This window comes from Falco rusticolus, chromosome 3 (genome assembly GCF_015220075.1).
Source record: "Falco rusticolus isolate bFalRus1 chromosome 3, bFalRus1.pri, whole genome shotgun sequence".
In the NCBI taxonomy this organism is placed as follows: domain Eukaryota; kingdom Metazoa; phylum Chordata; class Aves; order Falconiformes; family Falconidae; genus Falco; species Falco rusticolus.
The window spans coordinates 120,845,684-120,864,765 of NC_051189.1; the positions used below are offsets into that span (position 1 = coordinate 120,845,684).

Sequence of the window (19,082 nt, forward strand, 5' to 3'; positions counted from 1 at the left end):
CCACCATGCTGTCCGCTCCTCCCTGTCTGCAGCCCCCTCCATCCTATCCTGTCAGCTCATTAATAACCCACCACCTAATTGATGCAGCTATAATTTATATCAAGGCACCTCCATCACCCTGACATCGGTAGCAGGTCAGGCTTATGGACTTGGGGGGATGAACCCCATCCCTGAGGTGGGAGATACAGGGTCTGTAGTGGCACAGTGACAGGTGGGGGGACCTGAGGAGGTGCTAGGACAGTGGTAACCCCATCCTGGGGAGTGAGACACTGGGGGTCTCGCTGCTACCTGTCACTGCTGAGAAGATGTACAAGGTGCTGTCCCAGCTCAATGTAGTGGATCCGGCCACTTGTGTTCCCAGGGGACAGCTGGGCAGGACAGAACAGGGCTGCCGTCCGAGCCTGAGAAATTAAAAGCTTATTCTGCAATTACCAATTAGCTATAATTGGATTAACGGTGGGTACAGGGGAGGGTTTCCACCCTCCAGCGGAAGGAGGAGGATGCGGCATGCCAGCACCTGCTCCTCATCCACTTGGGTCCCTTCTGCCCAGCCAGGGTGGCACCAGGTCCCCACCTGCATCATGTCCCCCCAAGGATGGGGGCTCTCACCTCCAAAGTCCCCCCTGTAGCACATCCGGAAGTGGAGGAACACAGGTTAGGAGCTGGTAGCTGAGACCTGGGAAGCTGTGACAGGGGTGTGTGGGAGGGGGGTCCCGCTGCCCTGTCCTTAGGGGGATGGGGGTTGTTTCTCTTTCTGGGGTGAGGGGCTACATGCTCGCCCCATGCTGCAGTTGTGTGTGGAATGTCTGTGTGACTGGCCAGGGCTGTGGGTGTGCGCCAGGATCTGGCCTTCCACCAGCTCTCCCCACGCATTTTAACTGTGCACCTGTACCCTTGAGGATGCACAGCAATGCCTGTGTGTGCACACACAGACCCATCTGCGCACACATGTGTGTACAGACACACTCTCACATGCCTGCATGCACTGGTGCACCCACCTGCATGCACATGCATGCACATTTACACACTTGTACCCACCTGCACCCATCTGCACACACACACATGTGCCTGCACACACATGCACATGCATGCACACGTGCAGAGGGAGCAGCCAGTCTGGCGGCATGTGCAGCATCCCCCAGACCCCACCAGCTGCTGCCAAAAGGCATGTGCCTCCACTGTGGTTGAGGGTCCTGGGCCCTTCCATGTCCCCTCCATGTCCCCTCGGTGCCCACAAGCAGCCAGGGACGGGTAAGTGAGGCAGCCCCCATGTCACTGCTGCAGGGGACATAAACCCGCTGGGGCTTCCCAGCCTGGCCCCAGCTGTTCTCTTATATTTTGAGGGGGTGAGACAAGGGTGATGTGAGCGCCACCCTGAGTCATCCCAGCAGGTCCCTGACTGCAGGATGGGAAGCTGGTGGCTGCCAGTGGCCATGTCTCCTCGTCCGTACGTGGGGACATGTAGCGGGGACAACTGCCCGGACTCCAGTCTCACCCCTAACACCTCCTCTCCCCTTTTCTCCCCAGATCTGGGTAACCTCCTCCTGCCCTGGATCCAGCCCTGGCCCGGCGTGGGAGCAGGAGGCAGCAGGACCCCCTAGAGTGAACTGTCCCATATCCAATGACACGACCCCCAGCGAGGGGACACACACGATGCCAAGCTGCCCAGTTCCCCCCTGCCTCCCTACACCCTGCAAGACCCCTGAAGAGAGAGCGGGGAGCTGCACATCCATCCCACTCCGGATGCCTCCAAGCCCAAACCACCCACCCACAGCAGGACTGGGGGGGCTGGATATGGGGGACACCCCCCCAAGCCGTGCCACCCCCCTGGGCTCCCACACCTTCCCCAGGCTGGGGACATGGGGACATGCAGGGAGGTGGCATCGCTCACTGGACACTTTTCTTCTGTTTCTTCCAGCCTGGATTTTCCTTGGAGCAGCAGGGCCCTTCCCAGCGTGCTGGGCAGGAGGGGAGCCCGGAGCAGGATTGGGGCAAATACCAGCCAGTTTGGAGCAGGGGGTGGGGGACAAACACCACTCTGGGGACAGCGGGGCATGCAGAGCAGCTTTGCCCTCCACAGGGTTGGGACAGTTTTCCGAAATGCCAGGTTTGGGAGTTGGGCTGGCCCCAGAAATGGAGGTTTTGCTCCCAGAAGGAATTTTCCAGCCCCCTGGTTGGTTGAAACAGCATTGAAGGGGCTCGGTCCAGCATGCCCCGAAGAGCTGAATCTGGCGGTCAGCATCTTGCCTCAACTCCCCCCAGATCTAGGGACATGGGGGGACACACAGCACCCCTGAACTCCCCCACAAGCCCCGCATCCCTCCCACATTTTGGGGGGAGGTCTTGCTCAAATTTGGCAATACTGACGCTGCTTTCAACACAGCCCCTTTCCGGCTGTTTTAACGAATCTAATGAATGTTTTGGGTTGGTTTCTTTTTTATTATTATTATTGGGTTGGTTGGTTTTTTGTTTTCTTTTTTTAATTTAAAGTGCCTGTGTAGACTCCGGCTGAGCACAACCACCCAGCGAGCCTGCACCAGGCCCCCCCAAGGCTGATATTGTGCCTTCAGCAATGCTGTGCCCACTCCAGGGTGCCCCAATGCCCCCAGCCCCTTGCCCAGGGCTGCAGGGGGGCTGCTCGGTGCCTCTCCAACCCCCCTAATCCCTCCATCCATTCGGGGTTTTGGTGGCAAATCCATCCCTCAGGTTTGGCAGCAGAAGAGGGGTGATGTTGGCATATGGGGAATGATTATTTGGGGGGGGGGGGGGGGCATGTGCAAGGTCTGTTGGGCAGTGATCACTTTGCAAAATGAAGATGACCTGGGAATTAAAAGCCTTGGAAGAAGCTGGAAGGAAAAAAGTAGTTTCACGAAGCATCCCAGCTCCCCCCAACCTCCTTGTTCTATTTTTCCTGGAGGTAGGATGCAGTTTCTCCTGGATCCCTGGATCTGGCCCCAAGCCCACCCTTTGCATCTGGGACCTGGGGGGCTGCATGAATTTTGCCTCCCAGGCATTTGTCCTCCAAACCTGGGGGTTATTTGGGGATTATTTTTTTTTTACCTTGGACTCCTTTTTTTTTTTTTTTTTTTTTTTTTTTTTTGTCCTTCCCAACAAGCAGCCGTGAAGTGCCAACGACCAAAGCTTCCTGAGCCCAAGCCCTGAGCAGGGGATGGGCTGCATCCCCCCATCAGCCCCTCCGACACCTCCAGCCAAGCTGCGAACTTTACAGGCAATAATTTTTTCACCATTTCCCCTTCTTTTTTTCCAAGGAAAATAGTGTTTTTCAGTCAATGGATCCCCCTGTCCCCCAAAACACATCCCCATCCCCAAGCACTGCCAAGCCTCGGGGACAGAAGCATCTCTGGGGCTTATTTTCCTCTCCAGGACCAAGGATGCTCTTGTTGACCTGCTGCTGGATGGGATGGGATGGGATGGGATGGGATGGGATGGGATGGGATGGGATGGGATGGGATGGGATGGGATGGGATGGGGTGCAATGGAATGTGATGGGATGCGATAGGCAAACACCCGCCTGCTCAAAACCCTTCTCAAACCCAGCAGGAAGCAGAAGAAAAAACTTGCTGTTATTTAAAAAGTCATTCAAAAGAGCTTCCCTCCCTCCTGAGCTCTGCAGGAGCCAGGCACTGGCGCTCCACGACATTTTTTTTTTTTTTTTTTCCGTTGGCTTGTTTTTATATAAGACTGTATTTGTAATGTGAACCGAGGATTTCTTTTCTATTCTGTAACTATAAAAGTCGAAGGAAAGTTTCATCTGATAGCTGTTCTGGTTTTGGGGCATTTCCCTTCCTTGTGCCATTGAATTGATTAAGAAACGGTGGGGTTTTTTAGTTTTTGCTGCGCCCCCCCCCCTTAATGCTGCCAGCTTACTCCCATGAGCGCTGCATTGCCCAGCTTTCTGCTGCATTGTAACCCCACACATCCTTTTAACAGTGCCCCAGTGACATTCTGCCCCCTCAGGTAATTTTCTTCCTGGTAGTAAAATAACAGAAAAAAAAAATTTAAAAAACCTGAAATGCAGCATCCTCCGGGCTGGGTGTGGATACCACCCGCTGTGTGATGGGGAATGTGTCGGTGGCCAGCACATCCCATCCATGTGCAAGGGGGCAGCTGAGGGGGTCTGCAGCCTCCCTTCTCCTAAGAGGAATATTAATAAACCCCAAGAAAAATGCTAAGACCCCCCCTGGGATGTTTTTTCAGGTTGAGCTGAAATAAAGTTTTCCAGCCCTGCAAGGAGCAAGGGTAGGGATTCACTGGCAGGAGATGCTGGGTTGTGGCCACACGAAAGGACCCAAAGGACCGCCTGGTGTAGGTGCAGCTGCTGGGATGGGTGAGGACAGCACCTACCACCTGTGTAGGTAAGCATGTGTGTTTGGGTGAATCCTGATCAAACAAGAGCTATCTCATGCCTTGCAGGTATGAGGGAAGAGAGGATGATTTTTTTAAGGGGGGATGAGCAGGGATGTAAGCCTGTTTCTATGACAACAGTGAGGCCAATCAGACCCAATGGCTGTGGACCAAGGAAGAACTGGGTTAGCATTCCCATGGCCCTGCTGGAGCATCCCAAGGCCATGCTGCTGGAGCATCCCGCTGCACCCCTCCACCCCAGCTGGGGAGGAAGGAGGAAACCTGTTTGCCTGCCCACACCCATCAATCTACCTCTTGCAAAACAACCTCCTGCTGCCCAGCCCCATCCCAGCTCCGGCAGCCTGCCCAGGCACGCTAGGACAGTAATGGTGCTCCAGCCTTCAGCCTCACTGTGCCCTGTGTTCTGTCTCCTGTACCTTGGAGGGGGACGGTAAGGGGAGGTAAGTACCAAACTGGAGGCTGAAATACGATTCTTAAAGTATTTTTCAATTAAAATCTTTAATTTTGGGAGGCATCTTCCAGTTTATTGCACAGTATTTGTGGTCATAGCATTTGTTGTACTTTACCTGACACGGATCAGGTCCCTTTGGAAGTGGCTGCTGCGGTGAAAGGTGGTTGTGGGACAGATAGGAAAAATTCAGGATACAGAGGAAAACCAGCCAACCACTTCCCAGCATTTCCCTTCTCTCCATTTCCATTCCACCTCTTTTCTCATGAGCATTTCCCTCCAAATTTCTGCTTGCAGATTTAGCGCCACACTGACCAAGCAGGGTCATTGCAAAACAGGAAAGCCAGCTCAGGACCAGCTGCTGAAAACCAAACTGTGAATTTTTTTGGGTGTCACGTCTATTTCCTTGCAACCTGAGCATCTCCCACACCAGAGCTGCATCCCACCAGTGGTACCAGCAGTTGCTGGGTGGCTCCAGGAAACCCAGCCTGCTGCAGGTGTTATCGCTGCTGGTTGCCAGCTGAGCCTGGGTGCCGCACAGCCATCCCAGGGTCCTTGGGCAAGGCTGGGTGCTGGCATGGACCTGGTGGAGATGAAGGTGGTTGATAACCCAGCCTTTAATTCCTGTCCCAGCATGACTCACAGGGAGAGCGAATGGCAACACTTTGGCTGGGAGCATCACCGCATCTACCCCATTATTTGGGCACATTAAGTTCTCAGATCACTGACTTCTCTTGGGAAATGGATGTTAAAACACCTCCTGCCTCTCCACCTTCCTCAGGAAGCCTGACTCCTTTTTCCTCTGTTTGCAGCTGGTGCATCCTTTGCTGGGTAGGGAGTATGTTCCGTGCATGACTGGGTGCCTTGCCCTCAGGTCCCCACAGATGGAGGGTACATCACTCTCAGCACTTTGGTTTTATAACCACAATCTTATTTTCAGAGCAGCAGGGGAAAATCTTCCAAATAAAACCAATATGAATGATCGCCCAAATAGCACCAGACACCCCTGCCATGCGACATCCCCCATTCTGCTCACACCCTGGTCTGAAGCTGGGACATGGGTGCAGCATCTCCAGCAGCAATGCCCTTGCTGCCCCAAAAACTATCAGGGCACCTCAGATTTAAAAAGCATGTGAGTATGGGTATTGCACTGCTACCCACAGCCAAGGGCAGGTTGCGGGGGGCTTCACTTTGAACCCCTTACACTCTGGACCTAGCCGGTCCCTCCTTAGAGCCACTGTTCCCTGCCTGGCTGTGACTGAGACGTAATTACAGAGTCCAAGCATCTCTTGCTGCTATCATGTGAAGAAACCCTGTGTCACCGTAAACAGGAAGGGCAGGAAGAAAAGTGAGTCGATTTTCTTCCATCCCAACCCACGCAAAGAAATGGCTGAGGAGCAACAAAGGATTAATTTAGCCCGCTCAGAAACGCCGGCTCCCTCCTGCAGCCGCAGGACCCTGGTGAGTCACAGATGTTAAGGAGTAAAAAAGCCGCTTTCACAACCCCAAACAAAGGCATAGAGATGCTTTTCAGGGACTCGAGAAGATCTGGAGATCCAGCTGCTGCGGCCCTAGGTGTGCTGAGTTAAAGATGGCTGGTTCCAAGGAAATGGGAGCGGGAGCGAGGCTGGTAGGATGCGGTAGGTGAATAGAAACAATGATGTCCTCGTGCTTGGATGAAGTTTACCACTTGCTTTTGGTGGTAAATTAAGAAACATCCTGGGCCTTATTTCCACCCCCCTTTGATTCCTTAGCAGGGATGGATGGTTCTCCAGTGGTCCTTGCCAGGTGGGACATGTGGTGGCAACCCCAAGAGACACCCTTCTCCTGAAATCGCATTGCCCAACAAACACATGCCACAGCATGGGTGGGAGCCCCCCAAAACCCCCAGCCCCACATCCCCAAAAAGCTGCTCTTTTCAGTGCTCCCATCCCAGCTGGAAGGTGACACATGGATGGGTGTTCACCCAGCTGAATGCTGGATGGACACGATAGAGACTAAAGCGCATGACAAGTTCTCTGCAGCCTGCCGGCTTGCACTGGGAGCTGGCTTCTCCTGAAAGATATTGCACATATACGTATGTGTGTGTGTGTGTGTATAAATACAAATATATATGGACCACTGGGCCCATCACTCTCCAGGAGATCAGCTAAGATGCCTTTGCTGGAGCAAAGTAACATCACGCTTTGGTCCAACAAAGCCAGCTCCAAATCGGCATCAAGAAGGGGCTGAGGGTGAGATGGAGTATGCCTGTGAGCCAGTGCTGGAGCTGAAAACATGCAGAGGAAAGCCAAGACATGGCAGGGGCAATGAGGGTAGAGTTTGCTAGGGTTTTTGTGCCAGGACTCTTGCCAGCATCATGCCAGTCCCAGTACCATGGCAGGCAGGACAGGGGACACATCCAGGCGCAGGGGGAAGGTGGGAGCCGGTGTGGGCAGCTGGCTGGTCAGGAGAAGCTCCATTTTGTTCCTGTAAGCAGGGTGGGTGCCACACGTGTTACACAGTTCCCTGGACTTGTCTTCATGGCCTGTTGCCATGGGACTCCCTGTGCTGTTGCTGGCACCAGTGTCTCTTGCTCCGGGTGGTTTGGTTGCATCTCTGGGGCCTCCTCCATGCACACAGCAGAGCCACATTCCCAAACTCTCCCTGCAGACCCTATTCACCTCTCTGGGCTCCAACCTGGTCCTGCTGCACAGCCAGAAAAGTGATTTTTTACATGTGAAATTGATGGAGATGCAACCAGCTGTGACCACCATGCATCACCTCCCATGCAGGGAAAGTGCATGGGAAAGGTCTCAGGGCTGGCAGAAGAATGCACATCCCTTCATCACTGCCAGCACAATGCCTGGCTGTGATCTGGAGTAAATCCACATAGTTACAGTCAGAATGGGCACAAGAACAGGGAATAACAGGCAAATGTCCGCCTGGTGTTGGCTGAACATGCAGCCAGTGCTCAGGACCCTCCAAACCAGATGCCTCTGAGGTCTCTGCAATGCTTTCCCCCTTCATGCATGCAAAGCTTTGCTCCTGCCAACACCCAGTGCCACTTTGCTCAGGCAAATCCTGGTCTTCAAGCAGGCACCCTGAGAAAGGTTTCACCGTCATGCTGAAGCCTGCAGTCACCCACATTAGGCATCTCCACTGGGTTCTGCTTTGCTGCCCTTGGCTCCCTCCAGCCTCATAGGAAGAGCAGGGGCAGGTCCAGAGAGTGAATCAGCCATTCTAAGCATGGGCTCGCTGCCTCCGAATTACACCAAGGGCAATAAGGTTTTTCAGCCAGGTGTATCTGAGCCTCCATCTCTGCAGCAAAGATCAAACCAGGAGCACTGGTAAGAAGCCAGGAGCTTGCGGCTGGGGAGCGAGGTGTCTGCCCCTGCAAGCTTTGGTGCACGGAGGACATGGGAGACAAGTGCTGCTCGGGCAAGACTCCAGTTGGGGTGGTTTTAGCCACTGCTTGGGAAACATCTTTTCTGCCCCCCCAGCAAACCCCAGGCCTCCTTCCACGTAAAACAAGCTACGCTGGGATGTTTCCCTGGCAAAGCTGTCGGTCACAAATTGCTCCCCCGCCAGCTCCCTGCTGCCAGGCTGAATGGTTTGTGGAACTTTGTGGCACATGGGGACATGCAAGCAGAGGCAGGAGGCATCCAGGTCCCCAAGCTGTCACCCTGGGCTGGGCTGCAACTGGCAGGAGAAGCAGCTGCCTGCGTTAGGCAGAGCCGCAGGAGCCGGTGGGCTGCCTTCTGTGAGGAGGGAGTCAGGACAGAAGCAGCCTCCACCCAGTGCCCAGGTGCATCTCGGTGTCCAAACGAAAGGTGTGCGTGGGCAGAGGGACAGTGTGGGACTCAGCTTGACAGAAGGTCTCTCTCTGTGTCAGAGGAGGGGAGGGAGGAGGCAGCCCTGGGCAGCCCGCAGAGGTGGCCAGGAGGGGGCCTGGGTGGATGCTGGTGGCAGTGGGGTTTGGAGCTGGGAGCAGAGAGGCTCCGCTTTCATCCTTCACCCTTTCTTGCTAAGCCAACCCTCCTGCAGCACCCTGAACTCCAGCAAAATTGCTCCAGTTATGAGAGAGGAGAAAAGCAAAAGCATTTCAAGCACCAGACCTCTGTCCTTCGTGCTGCACACACCTTCCAGCTTGGGCTGGGGGGGGACATGGGGGTCCTATGTCCTCATCTCCCCTGTTGCTCTGGCCCAGGGCAGAGCCAGCCCTAAGTGGGTTACAGGTGCCATGGGAAATTAAAGACTGGATCGCAAAGCATGTGCCTAAGAGGGCTGAATTAAAGTTGCACAGGCAAATTAACACTGGTATTTCCTAAATTTGAGCATGAGACTGCAGCTGGGATGATGTTCTTCTAAATGTGACAATTTGTTGGGTTGTTGTTTTTTCTTAACTGGGAACATAACAGGAAACACATCTTGAACATGCAGCACGCAGACAGCAGTGGCCTGGGGAGGGCCCTGGGAGACCCCACTCTGACAGCCTGGCAGCAGTAGCATGTTGTCACCCTCTCTATGGTGACAAGGACATGAGCAAATCAGACAACTTAAACCCCCAAGAAATAAGGCCTTGGAAAGCTGGAAGTGAAGGGGAAGGGGGGCTGGGGACTAGGAAAACCTTCTGGCTGACCGACACCTTGCAAAGTCACCATTCATTCCCTTGCTCCTATTTGAGCATTGCTGCCCTGTGACTCTGCCTCTACATGCAGCCTAAAAATTTCCGGTAATAATATCTATTTTCCAACATATATACATACTCCAATAAATAGCTCTGTCTGCAGGGGAAGGATCTGCTGGTCTCGATGCCATGCTCCAGCCTTGCTGGGCTATGGAGATGTTAAAGAGGCAGGAGAAAGCAGAGCATCCCTCCCGCCCGTCTTCCAGTGCTGAGGAAGAGCTGATGCAATGTAAATGAGAAACACGGAGCTGGCAGAAGGAAATTGTTCCCCACTAAACGTAATCAGGCTACAGGACTTTGAGAAGAAGTCATGTGGACTGAGAAGGTAGCAAGCTTCCAAAAAGCTTAGTCATGTAATTGCCTGTTGAGAAAATCCAGTGTTGATATATTTAATGATAACAAACATGCTAGAAAGCTTAATCTGCCTCCTGCTTCAGAGCTCTAATGATTAGAAATTGAGATGATCCCTGAGAAGGGATATCTCACAAGGACCCACTAAGGAGGTGGTGTTGCACCTACCAGTGACAGCATATGGGACAACATGTCACCAGTGGATGGGAAATGTCCCCAGGGCAGCGTTTACCTGCCTTGCTAATAGGACATGAGTAGCAGAGGGACCCCTGTGTCCCGTTCCCTTGCTCCTGGTGGGTGCCTATTCTCTCCTGGGGCCCAAAGAGAAGGGAGGTGGGCAGGTATAAGGATCTAGTTTGTATTTTGGGGTGATCTAGCTAGACTATACATAGGTACGATCCCTTGGCCGTGGCTGGCCTGGGACACGTTTGGAGGTACAGACACTGCAGGTGGGATGCCCTGAGCAGGGACAAGTCTCCGCTATGACTTGGCAAGCGCTAGCCAAGAGCAGCCCTGGAGCCTGCCAGCTCCTTTCTAACTGGGTATCAACCAAGCCCTGGTCAGCAGCCTGTGCTCAGCAGGGACACCACCACTACCTCCCTCTCAGGAGGAAGGTGCTACAACCTCAAGTCTCCTATCTGCAGCTGTTTTGCTAAGCCATAGGATTTTTCAGATCCTATCAGATCCTGGGGCTGTGTTCAACCCAACCGCTGTCCTGCCGCAGTGCAGCCCTACGTGCCTGCAAGGCTCCTGGGAGGGACAGCTGTTTGTACCCCAAGGGCTGATTTATTTTATCCATCAGCATCTATCAGAGCTCCTGTTTTCTCTGCAGCTCTGATGTGCAGGTCCCTACAGTGTTTGGCAGCTAGGTAAGGCGGCTGATGAAAAGGTAGGAATGTGGAGCAGGGCTGAGCCATATGAGATATGCCATGACATATCTCAGCAGCGAGGTCTGGGGGAAAAACCCACACAGTTTAAAAAACAAACAAGAATTTCCTTTTTCCTGGTTTATAGCTGCTGTCAGTTGTTTGTGCAGCTGCTTTTCTTGTAGGTTTCTCAATTACTTTCTGGTTCGTAGATTATATCAGTGGAGTGGCAGTGGGGTGATAGATTATATCAGTGGGGCACTCAAGCATCCTTCCCAATGACATTCAGCCTCGTGTGCTAGTGACCCTGCCAAAAACATTTCTTGCTTCCTGGTCCCTGGGGAAAATACATTCTTGACCCTATAAGAGTTAGAAGTCCTGTGTGTCTCTTCTTAGCTTGGATTTAACTCACTCTGGATCCCATTAATCCACCCTGGATCTATCTCCATTTTTCCAGGGCCTTTTTCACTGCCTGCCTCTTGCTGTCTTCTTCTGTGGTGGCTCTGTGAGCCATAGCAAACTGGAGTGAGGACAGCAGAGGACATCACTGGGATGCAGAGAAAGGCATTGGCACCACTGTTTTCTAATCATGGGATGTGTGGCAAGGCTTTGCCAACTGCCTTCCTGCACACAGAGAGGAAACTGGGATTTGTTGTTAATGACCCTCAAGACATCACGCAGAGTTGCTTGGTTGGTCATTGCACCCAGGATCAGGGACTCTGTGTCAGGCTCGGAACAACCCTAAGCACAGCTGATGGGTGGGAGGGGAGTTGCTTTAAAACTTTAATTTTAGAGGGGGTGTATTTTTGCAAGAAAAAGTGACTTTCCAGCCAAAATGAAACTTTCAGACTTTACTGTTGTGAGGTGGGTCCACAGCCAGAATTTCCTTCAGCTTGCCGTGACCACAACATTTCACCAGCTGCTTTTAGACACTTGGCTGCTGACTCCTGAAAACGTCTGCATTGGGTTTCTCAATAAGAGCGTGGAAACCTGTAGGCAAAAAGTGTCGGTGAAAACCACGGTTTTATCTGATAGTTGAAAGCTGCTGCAGAAATGATGGTCTGGGTCTGCTGATGACAACGTGTCCAGCCCAGAAAGCATTTATGTGCATGCCCTGCATCTGCATGCGTGTGGGACTGGGCTCTCATGGGGAAGGTCCATGATTTGAGGTCTATGGCCATCTCTGCAAAGCAGCTGACGGTGTGATGCATGGGTCAGCACACAGTCCGCATTTGTGAACAAGTACTAAAGCTGCCCAGCTGCAGGGCTGGTCATAACTTTTTGTCTCAAGGCAACAGGGTTTGACAAAACACTGTCCCAGTGATGAAGATGAATCATGTAGTTGGCTTTTAAAGCTTTTTAGTCAAGCCAAGCACATTTTGAAAGTATCCTGCATAAAGATCTCAGCAGTTTTTGGCTAGGTTAAGAAAAAAATCCAGTAAATTTTTTTTTTCCTAGTGGCCAAGAAAATTTCACTGCCCCACTGAAGAACTTGGCACTGGGTGGGGAGACTCTCTTTCCTCCCACCTGGCTTTTAATTTCAGAGACCAGGTTGTCACTGAAATAAAAATGCTGGACCTCCCTACACTTCCCCAAGGCCAGGGACAGCCAGGTATGTCTGGAGGCAGTATGAAGCCACTCATCTGTGATTTATGGAGTCACTCAATCGATTTTCTTTTCCAGCTGAATCCTCTGTCCTGTGCATGTGTCTCCATCGAGCTGTGGGAAGCTCTGCTCTGAGGAGCATGAATCACAGCAGCACTAGGTTTATTTGCTTTTAAACTAGAAGGCTCCTTCAAAGAGAAGATACTGCAGCGTTGGGCACCATGCCACCAGGAACAGTCTGGGCAGGGTGTGGCTAGAGGGTCTGGATTTGGGCATTTGGCTTTGGACATGTAAGTTTGATGTTTAATGAAGAGTGCAGTTGACTGAAGCCTTTTCTGTAGACAGCAGAGAGAAAGGTATTTCTAGCAAGTCATTCAGAGGTTAGGAGGACACCAACCACCTTCTGGAGGCTTCTTTTTCTCTTTGTAGACTGAAGATGAAGCCCAGGATAACTTATGCCGAGACTGGTACAGAGTGAGCCAGGGCCAGGGACCTGGGGCTGCCCTTGATGGCCAACGGTGCAGCAAAGATCAGGAGGACATTTCTGCTTCCAGAAGTTTTTTCCCATGGAGATGGAATTTATTTCACTGCCCACAGTGCCTCTTCCTCCCACTCTGCCTGCTCTCCATGGCTCCAAAGTCCCTTGAGCAGCATGTTCTCCCAGTGAGAGACTTTCCATGGATTGCAACAAGCTGGGAGCTTAGGCACAGTCTGAGGGGCAAGAGAGAGGATGGCAGTGGTGGGAGGCAGAAAAGGCTGTGGGAGGGATGGAGGCACTAGAGGTGAGACCCAAACTTCAGCTCAGTCCCATAGCACAGGGCTGTGTGTCCCCATGTGCTATTTCTCTGCACCTTTCTTCCTAAACTGAATAAACTGACAGGCATAAGCAGGTTTTAACAACTAATACTTCATCCACAGGAGAACTCCTTCCCTCCCCCTTTCATTATACTGGTATAAATGTAATTATCCCAGATATAATTAACAGAAACCATGTTTCTAGTATCAGCAAGCAGCCTGGGTGTGTGCTGCAACCTGCTGTGGTGTAGCTGTTATCTCTGGCTCACAGCAGAGAGTCAGTGCTCCTTGAGGACCTCTGTGCTACCACCAGCATGATAGCTTGGGGACTGGTGGCCCCTCACCCAGGTGGGGTGCTGAGGTTGCCAGTTTGCAAGCACAGCACCCCAAAACCCGGCCAGCAGAAGCAGGTAGGGGCCTGTCAGCCCTCCTTCCCCTTGGCTCTGCAATGAAGACACGGTGTGGGAAGGACTTCCTGACCTCTCACACTTTGCTGCCCTAGTATTCGTCACCCAAGAGTCAACATTGATGGCTCATATCAGCCTGGGATGTTCAGGAGACATTGCAGAATGCAATCAAAAGAGAAGGGTGGGCAGATTCATTCGCCGAGATGACACAGTTTCACTGTTCTCGTCTCCACTATGCCAAGAACTTGTCCTTGCTCACAGCGGTGGCATTTTGGGGGTGTTGCACTGTCCACCATGGCATGGCGGAGCCAGATTTAGGGCTCTACCAGCCAGAAGGTGACAACTGATCAGGCCTCACCACACAAGCTCACTTCTGACGGGCTGACTGTGTCACTGAGGCGGTTTTGTTGTTGAGCGCAGCTTGGCAGAATGTGCTGCATCTTCGTTAGGGATGCTTGCCAGAAGAACCTGCTGATACTCCTATTCCAGTGAAGAGCCTGGAGGCAGCCAGGCCTCACTAACAGGAGCTACTCATTGCACAGAATCCACACTGCAGCTGTTCGTGGAGTGCTCAGGGCCTGGCCAGGCTGTGTGGCAGCAGGGCAGGGGGGGTCAATGCCAAGTGCCACACACCTGTTTGGGCAATGTGCTGCTGTGATGCAGGCAGCTGAACCCAGCAGAGCTGAGTTTCTCACTGTGGGGTTTTGCCCATTCGAATAAGCCACGCTGGTGCTGGCTGAAGAAAGCTTTGGGTGGCTATGCAAGGCTTGGCTTAAAAACCAGCAGCGATTGTGAAAGCCTTTACTGTTTACCCTGAAGGTCCCCTGTCACGCCCTGCCTGGAGTACTCAGCACCTCCCAGGCTGCAGCCACAGCTGTATTTCCCCAGGGTTTGGGAGGCTGGCTGGGGTGAGGCCCTTGCCGGCTGGGCTGCACGCTCCATCGCGGTGCGGGTGCCTGGAAGAGGCAGCGTGGCTGCAGCGACACCCATCACCCCAGCAGCCCTTCGGGGAGAAAATGGATACACGCAAGCCATGCAGCAAGATCTCAGATGGATCTGGCCCTGCTTGCACTTTAATGACTGCGATAAACCCTGTTTGAAGTAACTTCTTGTGCCTGAAACCACAACCTGATGCTTCACCCACAAAAGCTCAGACTTCAGGGAAATCTCTCGCCGAGCTCCACGTGCTCTGCAGGACCCTGTATGTCTGATGAAGCCCCTTGAAAGGCTGCGCTGGGCTGCTGCTGCTTGTTTGCTCCCTGCCTGCATGCGAGGGCATGCCCCGTGTCGCTGCCTGCCGTGAGCATTTTCCTCCCGTTTTTCACGTGTGGCTCTTTCGCCTGGCCAAGAGGAAGAGAAAAATATTACATCTAAGCATCAAGCGCAGGCGCTGAAACCCCCCCTCCCCAACCAGAAGAGCTCCACCACCGCGGTGCGTGAGGGGGCAACAAGTCCCCGCAGCCGCTGCCGAGCGAGCTGCCCCTTTAACATGGAGGCGCTGCTGCAGAACTACCGCTCCCGGCGCGCCGCGCTCCCTCGGTCCCCGGCTGCTGCCTGGCCGGCGCCTGCTGGTCTCGGTAGTCTGCCCCCAGCCCCGGCTGTGTGGGGAGAGGGCCTGGGGCGGGGGCACGAGGGGCATCGCCCCACAGTTGTGCCTGGCTGCTGGCGCTGCGCTAGTGAGAGCGCGGAGCGGGCAGGAGCCGTTCCCGCCGCTGCGCTCCGTGCCCCCACTGTCGGTCCCCGCCGCCTTTGTGCGACAGGCCCCATGGTGGCTGCTGTGCGGGCGGGGGGCGCTGGCAGCTGCCTGGCGGCCTCCCCGCTGCTGCCCGGGGGCTCGGGGTGCCCGAGCTGGGGAGGCTCAGCCGCAGCCCCGGCGGCCGAGGAAGCGCCGGTGGCGGCAGTGGGGGAGGGCACGGCCGTACCCAGCGCCATCCGGGGAGGGGGCCACGCTGAAAGCCTGAAGCCCCTGGTCCTGGCCTGGCCCCAGGCCGCCCCGGGCCTGGCCGGGGAGCGGGGACACCAACCCGTGGGGGGACGCGCAGGGGGGCGCCAGGGCACTGCACGACCTGGCCCCCCCGCGCTGCGCTGCCCGGCGGCGAGGCGGCTGCGGGGCGGCGGGTAGGGCCCGGCCCGGCCAGGGGAGCGGCGGCCCGGCGGCGCTTGGACCGGCCTCGCCTTCCCGGCGTGCAGCGCGGCGCCCGTCCCCGCCGGGCCGCCATGTTGTCGGAGTGAAAGGCAGGGGGAGAGGCAGGCGGCGAGCGGCCTGGGGGGGGCCGAGATCCGTCTTCATCCTACCGCTCCGCCCGTGAGTATCGGCACCGGACCGGGCCCCCGGCGCACTGCGCACCTCAGTGGAGCTGCTGGTGGGGCCATATTGGTGGGGGGGGTCGAGCGGAGCCGTGCCAGGCCGCTCCGAAGGCGAGCGGCGGCGGGGCGCTGCACTCAGCTGTCTCCCACCCGGCTCCTTGTCGGCGCTCGGGGGCCGGGGCCTGGCCCCTATTGTTAGCGCGGGGTGGGGGGCGCGGTGGGCCCCCGCCTCCGGTGAGGGGCTCCCCGGCCGCTGCACGCTGGCCCCGGCCCGCACGGAGCGGGTGTTGTTTGGGGGGGGCCGCGGGCCCATCCCGGTCGGGCGGCGGCGGCGCCCCACGCCTGCGTCCTCCGCCGGGCCCGGCCCGCCGCGGGGGGTCTCCCCGGGACTCTCCTTTCTGCCGGGGGGGGGAGCCTAGCACGGCCTGCCGCGGAGGGCCGAGGCCCCGCTTTGTTGTTCCGCGGGGCCCGGCCCGGCTCTGGCCCGCGGTGGTGGTGTGGCCGGGTGTCCGTGTGCTCCCCCCAGCCCCCGGCCTTGGGGGGCTCTTCGGCAGGGCTGGGGGGCCCGGTGTCCCTGGAGGGGGAGAGGGACGGCGCCTCGCAAGCGGGAGGGTCGGAAAATGCAGACAGTACTTTTTGATGTGCTGAGTGACCCAGGGGTTTTGTGTTTGTGTGGTTTTTTTCCCTTGTTTTTATCTCGTTTGCACGTAATAACAAGTGTTGGGCCTTTTTTAATTGCAAACTTGGGATTTTAAGAGTCTGTCTCTCCCCCCAACCGGAGAAATAGTGTGATTTTTTTTTTTTTTTTTGTCGGTGTTTAATAACTTTGCTCTGAGCAGAGATTTTGTTAGGTAGATCATGAGTAAGGAATTTCCTTTATTAAGATCGGGGGAGGTGGGTTAAGGGGTAGCATTTATCTTACAACGTTTTAACGCTGGTTTAAGTAATCCGGTTGGTGATCAATGTACCCGTTTCCTGCTGCGTCTCCCCAGGTTTTCAGGAAAACACAAGGTTTAACGTTAAAAGTTCTTGTAGGCCACAGCTCCCGAACAATGGCTGTGCTTTAATTTCCACTCTGACTTCCAAAAAAACCCCCCAAAAACCCACCCAACCCAAACAGTCTTATAGTTCGTGATTGAACTTTTTGAAACGCTCGTCTTGTGTTGATTTTTTGTTTTATTTTTTTTAATATTCTGTTATTTTTAGAGGAATATAAAATAAGAGCAGTGAAGATCTGAACGCGTAGCTGTGCTCTATGCAGATTAAAGCTGCCTTATTCAATGTTGTTGCCACTTGTGCTTAAAACTTGCTTGGAGATGTTCCTGAAGTTTGTGTTGCTGGTGGAGCATCCCATAATCTAAAGCATTTTGCTTGTAATGGTAACACAGAGGAGTTCATTTGCATGCTGTGTTTTTTACCAAGGGGAGAGGAAAATTGTCTGCCTTGAGTGCTTTGTAGCAGTTTTGAAGCTTTTGTTTGTAAATACGTAACTTTTGCCAGCAAACAGTTTACAGAGGAAAAGTTTATTATGTATTTTTAGTAATAGTTTGGGAACGAAAAGGGTCCTAGTAGCCATTAGCAGTGGTGAACCTTGCAGCTGCTGGTTAGCTAATGAATGTGCGTTGTGTAGGTGACTTCACATATTTCTGATGCTCTGTGTGCTTTGAATGACAGGATTCAGCTGTCTGCTACATTTAACATGGCATTTCTATAAAAACACATCTTGGAACTAAACTTGAACTACCCAGAATGCTCTTTTCCCCTTTGCTCCCTTTCAAAATGTTGCCTTTGCCAAGTTTTTTCTCTTGTGTTTGGAGCTGCCTCAACTGTATTAGATGAAAGAGGAAGCGTTTGGGCACAGGAGGCACTTGTGCGGCTCTTCATAGTACCTTGACTGAGATTTTCTAAAGGCTCAAAAAAACCCCTGATTTTTATAGTAATACAGTTATTAACAGTCTGCATGCAAATGAACCCAGAAATGAATTTCTGCTGGTGAACAGAGGGACCTCACAGCCTGCTGCCTTTTGAGGGAGCAAAGAAATGTGGCCGTGTAGGCTTGCACTCGCAACTTTGTATCTTGTGGTATTTCCACTGGAAACAGCTTGTCACACTATTTAGATACTTGAAACTTTTTGTAGATTCTTGGTATTCCTGTATTTTTTTTTAGGTCTGTCTTGAGATAATGTGTAGCCTCCTTTGGTGCAAGCTGCTTGGATTTCATTGTTTGCAATTAATATACACCCCGCCTTGGGGATGTGTTAATTTCTTACCAGTAATTACTTATTTTTTTTTCTTGCTGCATAGAGAAGCTTTATTGCTTGATTTCATGTTACTGAAGGATTCTGATAATTTTTATTAAAGGGCAACTAATGGGAAAATGCCATTAAATTGTAGTGAAGGTTTAGTAGTATCAGGTGTTGTCAGTGTTTTATGAAGTATATGGGGACGGTAGTGATTTCCAGACTTTCTGAAAGACAGGGGAGTTAGTTCTGTTGGATGCTGCTGGTATTTAAGTTGTGAAGGTCTTTGAATGTGTAAAAACCCTTGCAGAGTTGCTTGTTTATGTGGCCATGGAGGTTCTGTGTGTGTGTGTGTGTGTGTGTGTGTCAACAAATGCACTTTGTAGGTGCAATTAAGATTTTTTTTTTTATCTCTGCAGTTCTTGTAGTAATTTTCTTCTGAATATTAACACAGCTCTAAATTAGTGGGACAGACCTGACAAAGTCTGATCAAAGATAGGACTTGGATTCTTTTGGTGTGTGTCAACTTTCTGCACTGTTAGAAAATTGTTCTTGGAAGTTGCTTGTAGTAGTTGACTGTTGTTCAAAACTACTGTGATGAGCAGAGAGGAAACAGAGCTGCCTTTCAGGATCTCATAGCTGCTGTAAGGATCAGGGCCAAGGTTTACAGCCACCAAGGTACAATAGTAAAAGCATTCTGGTACTGGTATGCAGCTGTGGTGGGAGTCTGTAAGGGCTGAACAACCCCCCGCCCCCCAGTTTCATCCTTTTAATTCTCTGTGGTATTTGTGGGATTGGATTTAGGTAACTAAAGTCATAAACTAGCGATCTTTTTAAAAAATAGTAATTCTGACTATACCATGCCTTTAAAAACAAATTTGATTTGTGTGTGCCCTGCATTAGCTGAGCATTACATAAGAGGGGAAAACACTTCACACTGAAATGTCTTTATTACTGTCAGGATCAGCTGATAATGTTGTCTTAAAATAACAAACTTGCTGGTTTTGT

General features: G+C 52.9%; 2 protein-coding genes across 14 annotated transcripts in view; both read left to right on the forward strand.

Moving 5' to 3' along the window:
• NKAIN1 (sodium/potassium transporting ATPase interacting 1) overlaps positions 1–3,059 on the forward strand; it is a 40,076-nt gene extending 37,017 nt beyond the window's left edge. For both annotated transcript variants that reach the window (XM_037382091.1, XM_037382090.1), the window contains exon 7: positions 1,528–3,059. In XM_037382091.1, the coding sequence (XP_037237988.1) occupies positions 1,528–1,537 (10 nt within the window). In that variant the 3' untranslated portion in view covers positions 1,538–3,059. The remainder of the gene's footprint in view (positions 1–1,527) is intronic.
• A 12,647-nt stretch (positions 3,060–15,706) lies between these two features.
• The window catches only part of PUM1 (pumilio RNA binding family member 1), a 78,568-nt gene continuing 75,192 nt past the window's right edge, over positions 15,707–19,082 (forward strand). For 9 of the 12 annotated variants that reach the window (XM_037381907.1, XM_037381909.1, XM_037381919.1 and 6 more), the window contains exon 1: positions 15,707–15,832. The gene's annotated coding sequence lies outside the window, so the exon portion shown is untranslated. The remainder of the gene's footprint in view (positions 15,833–19,082) is intronic. The other 3 variants (XM_037381916.1, XM_037381917.1, XM_037381918.1) reach the window with 1 other exon arrangement.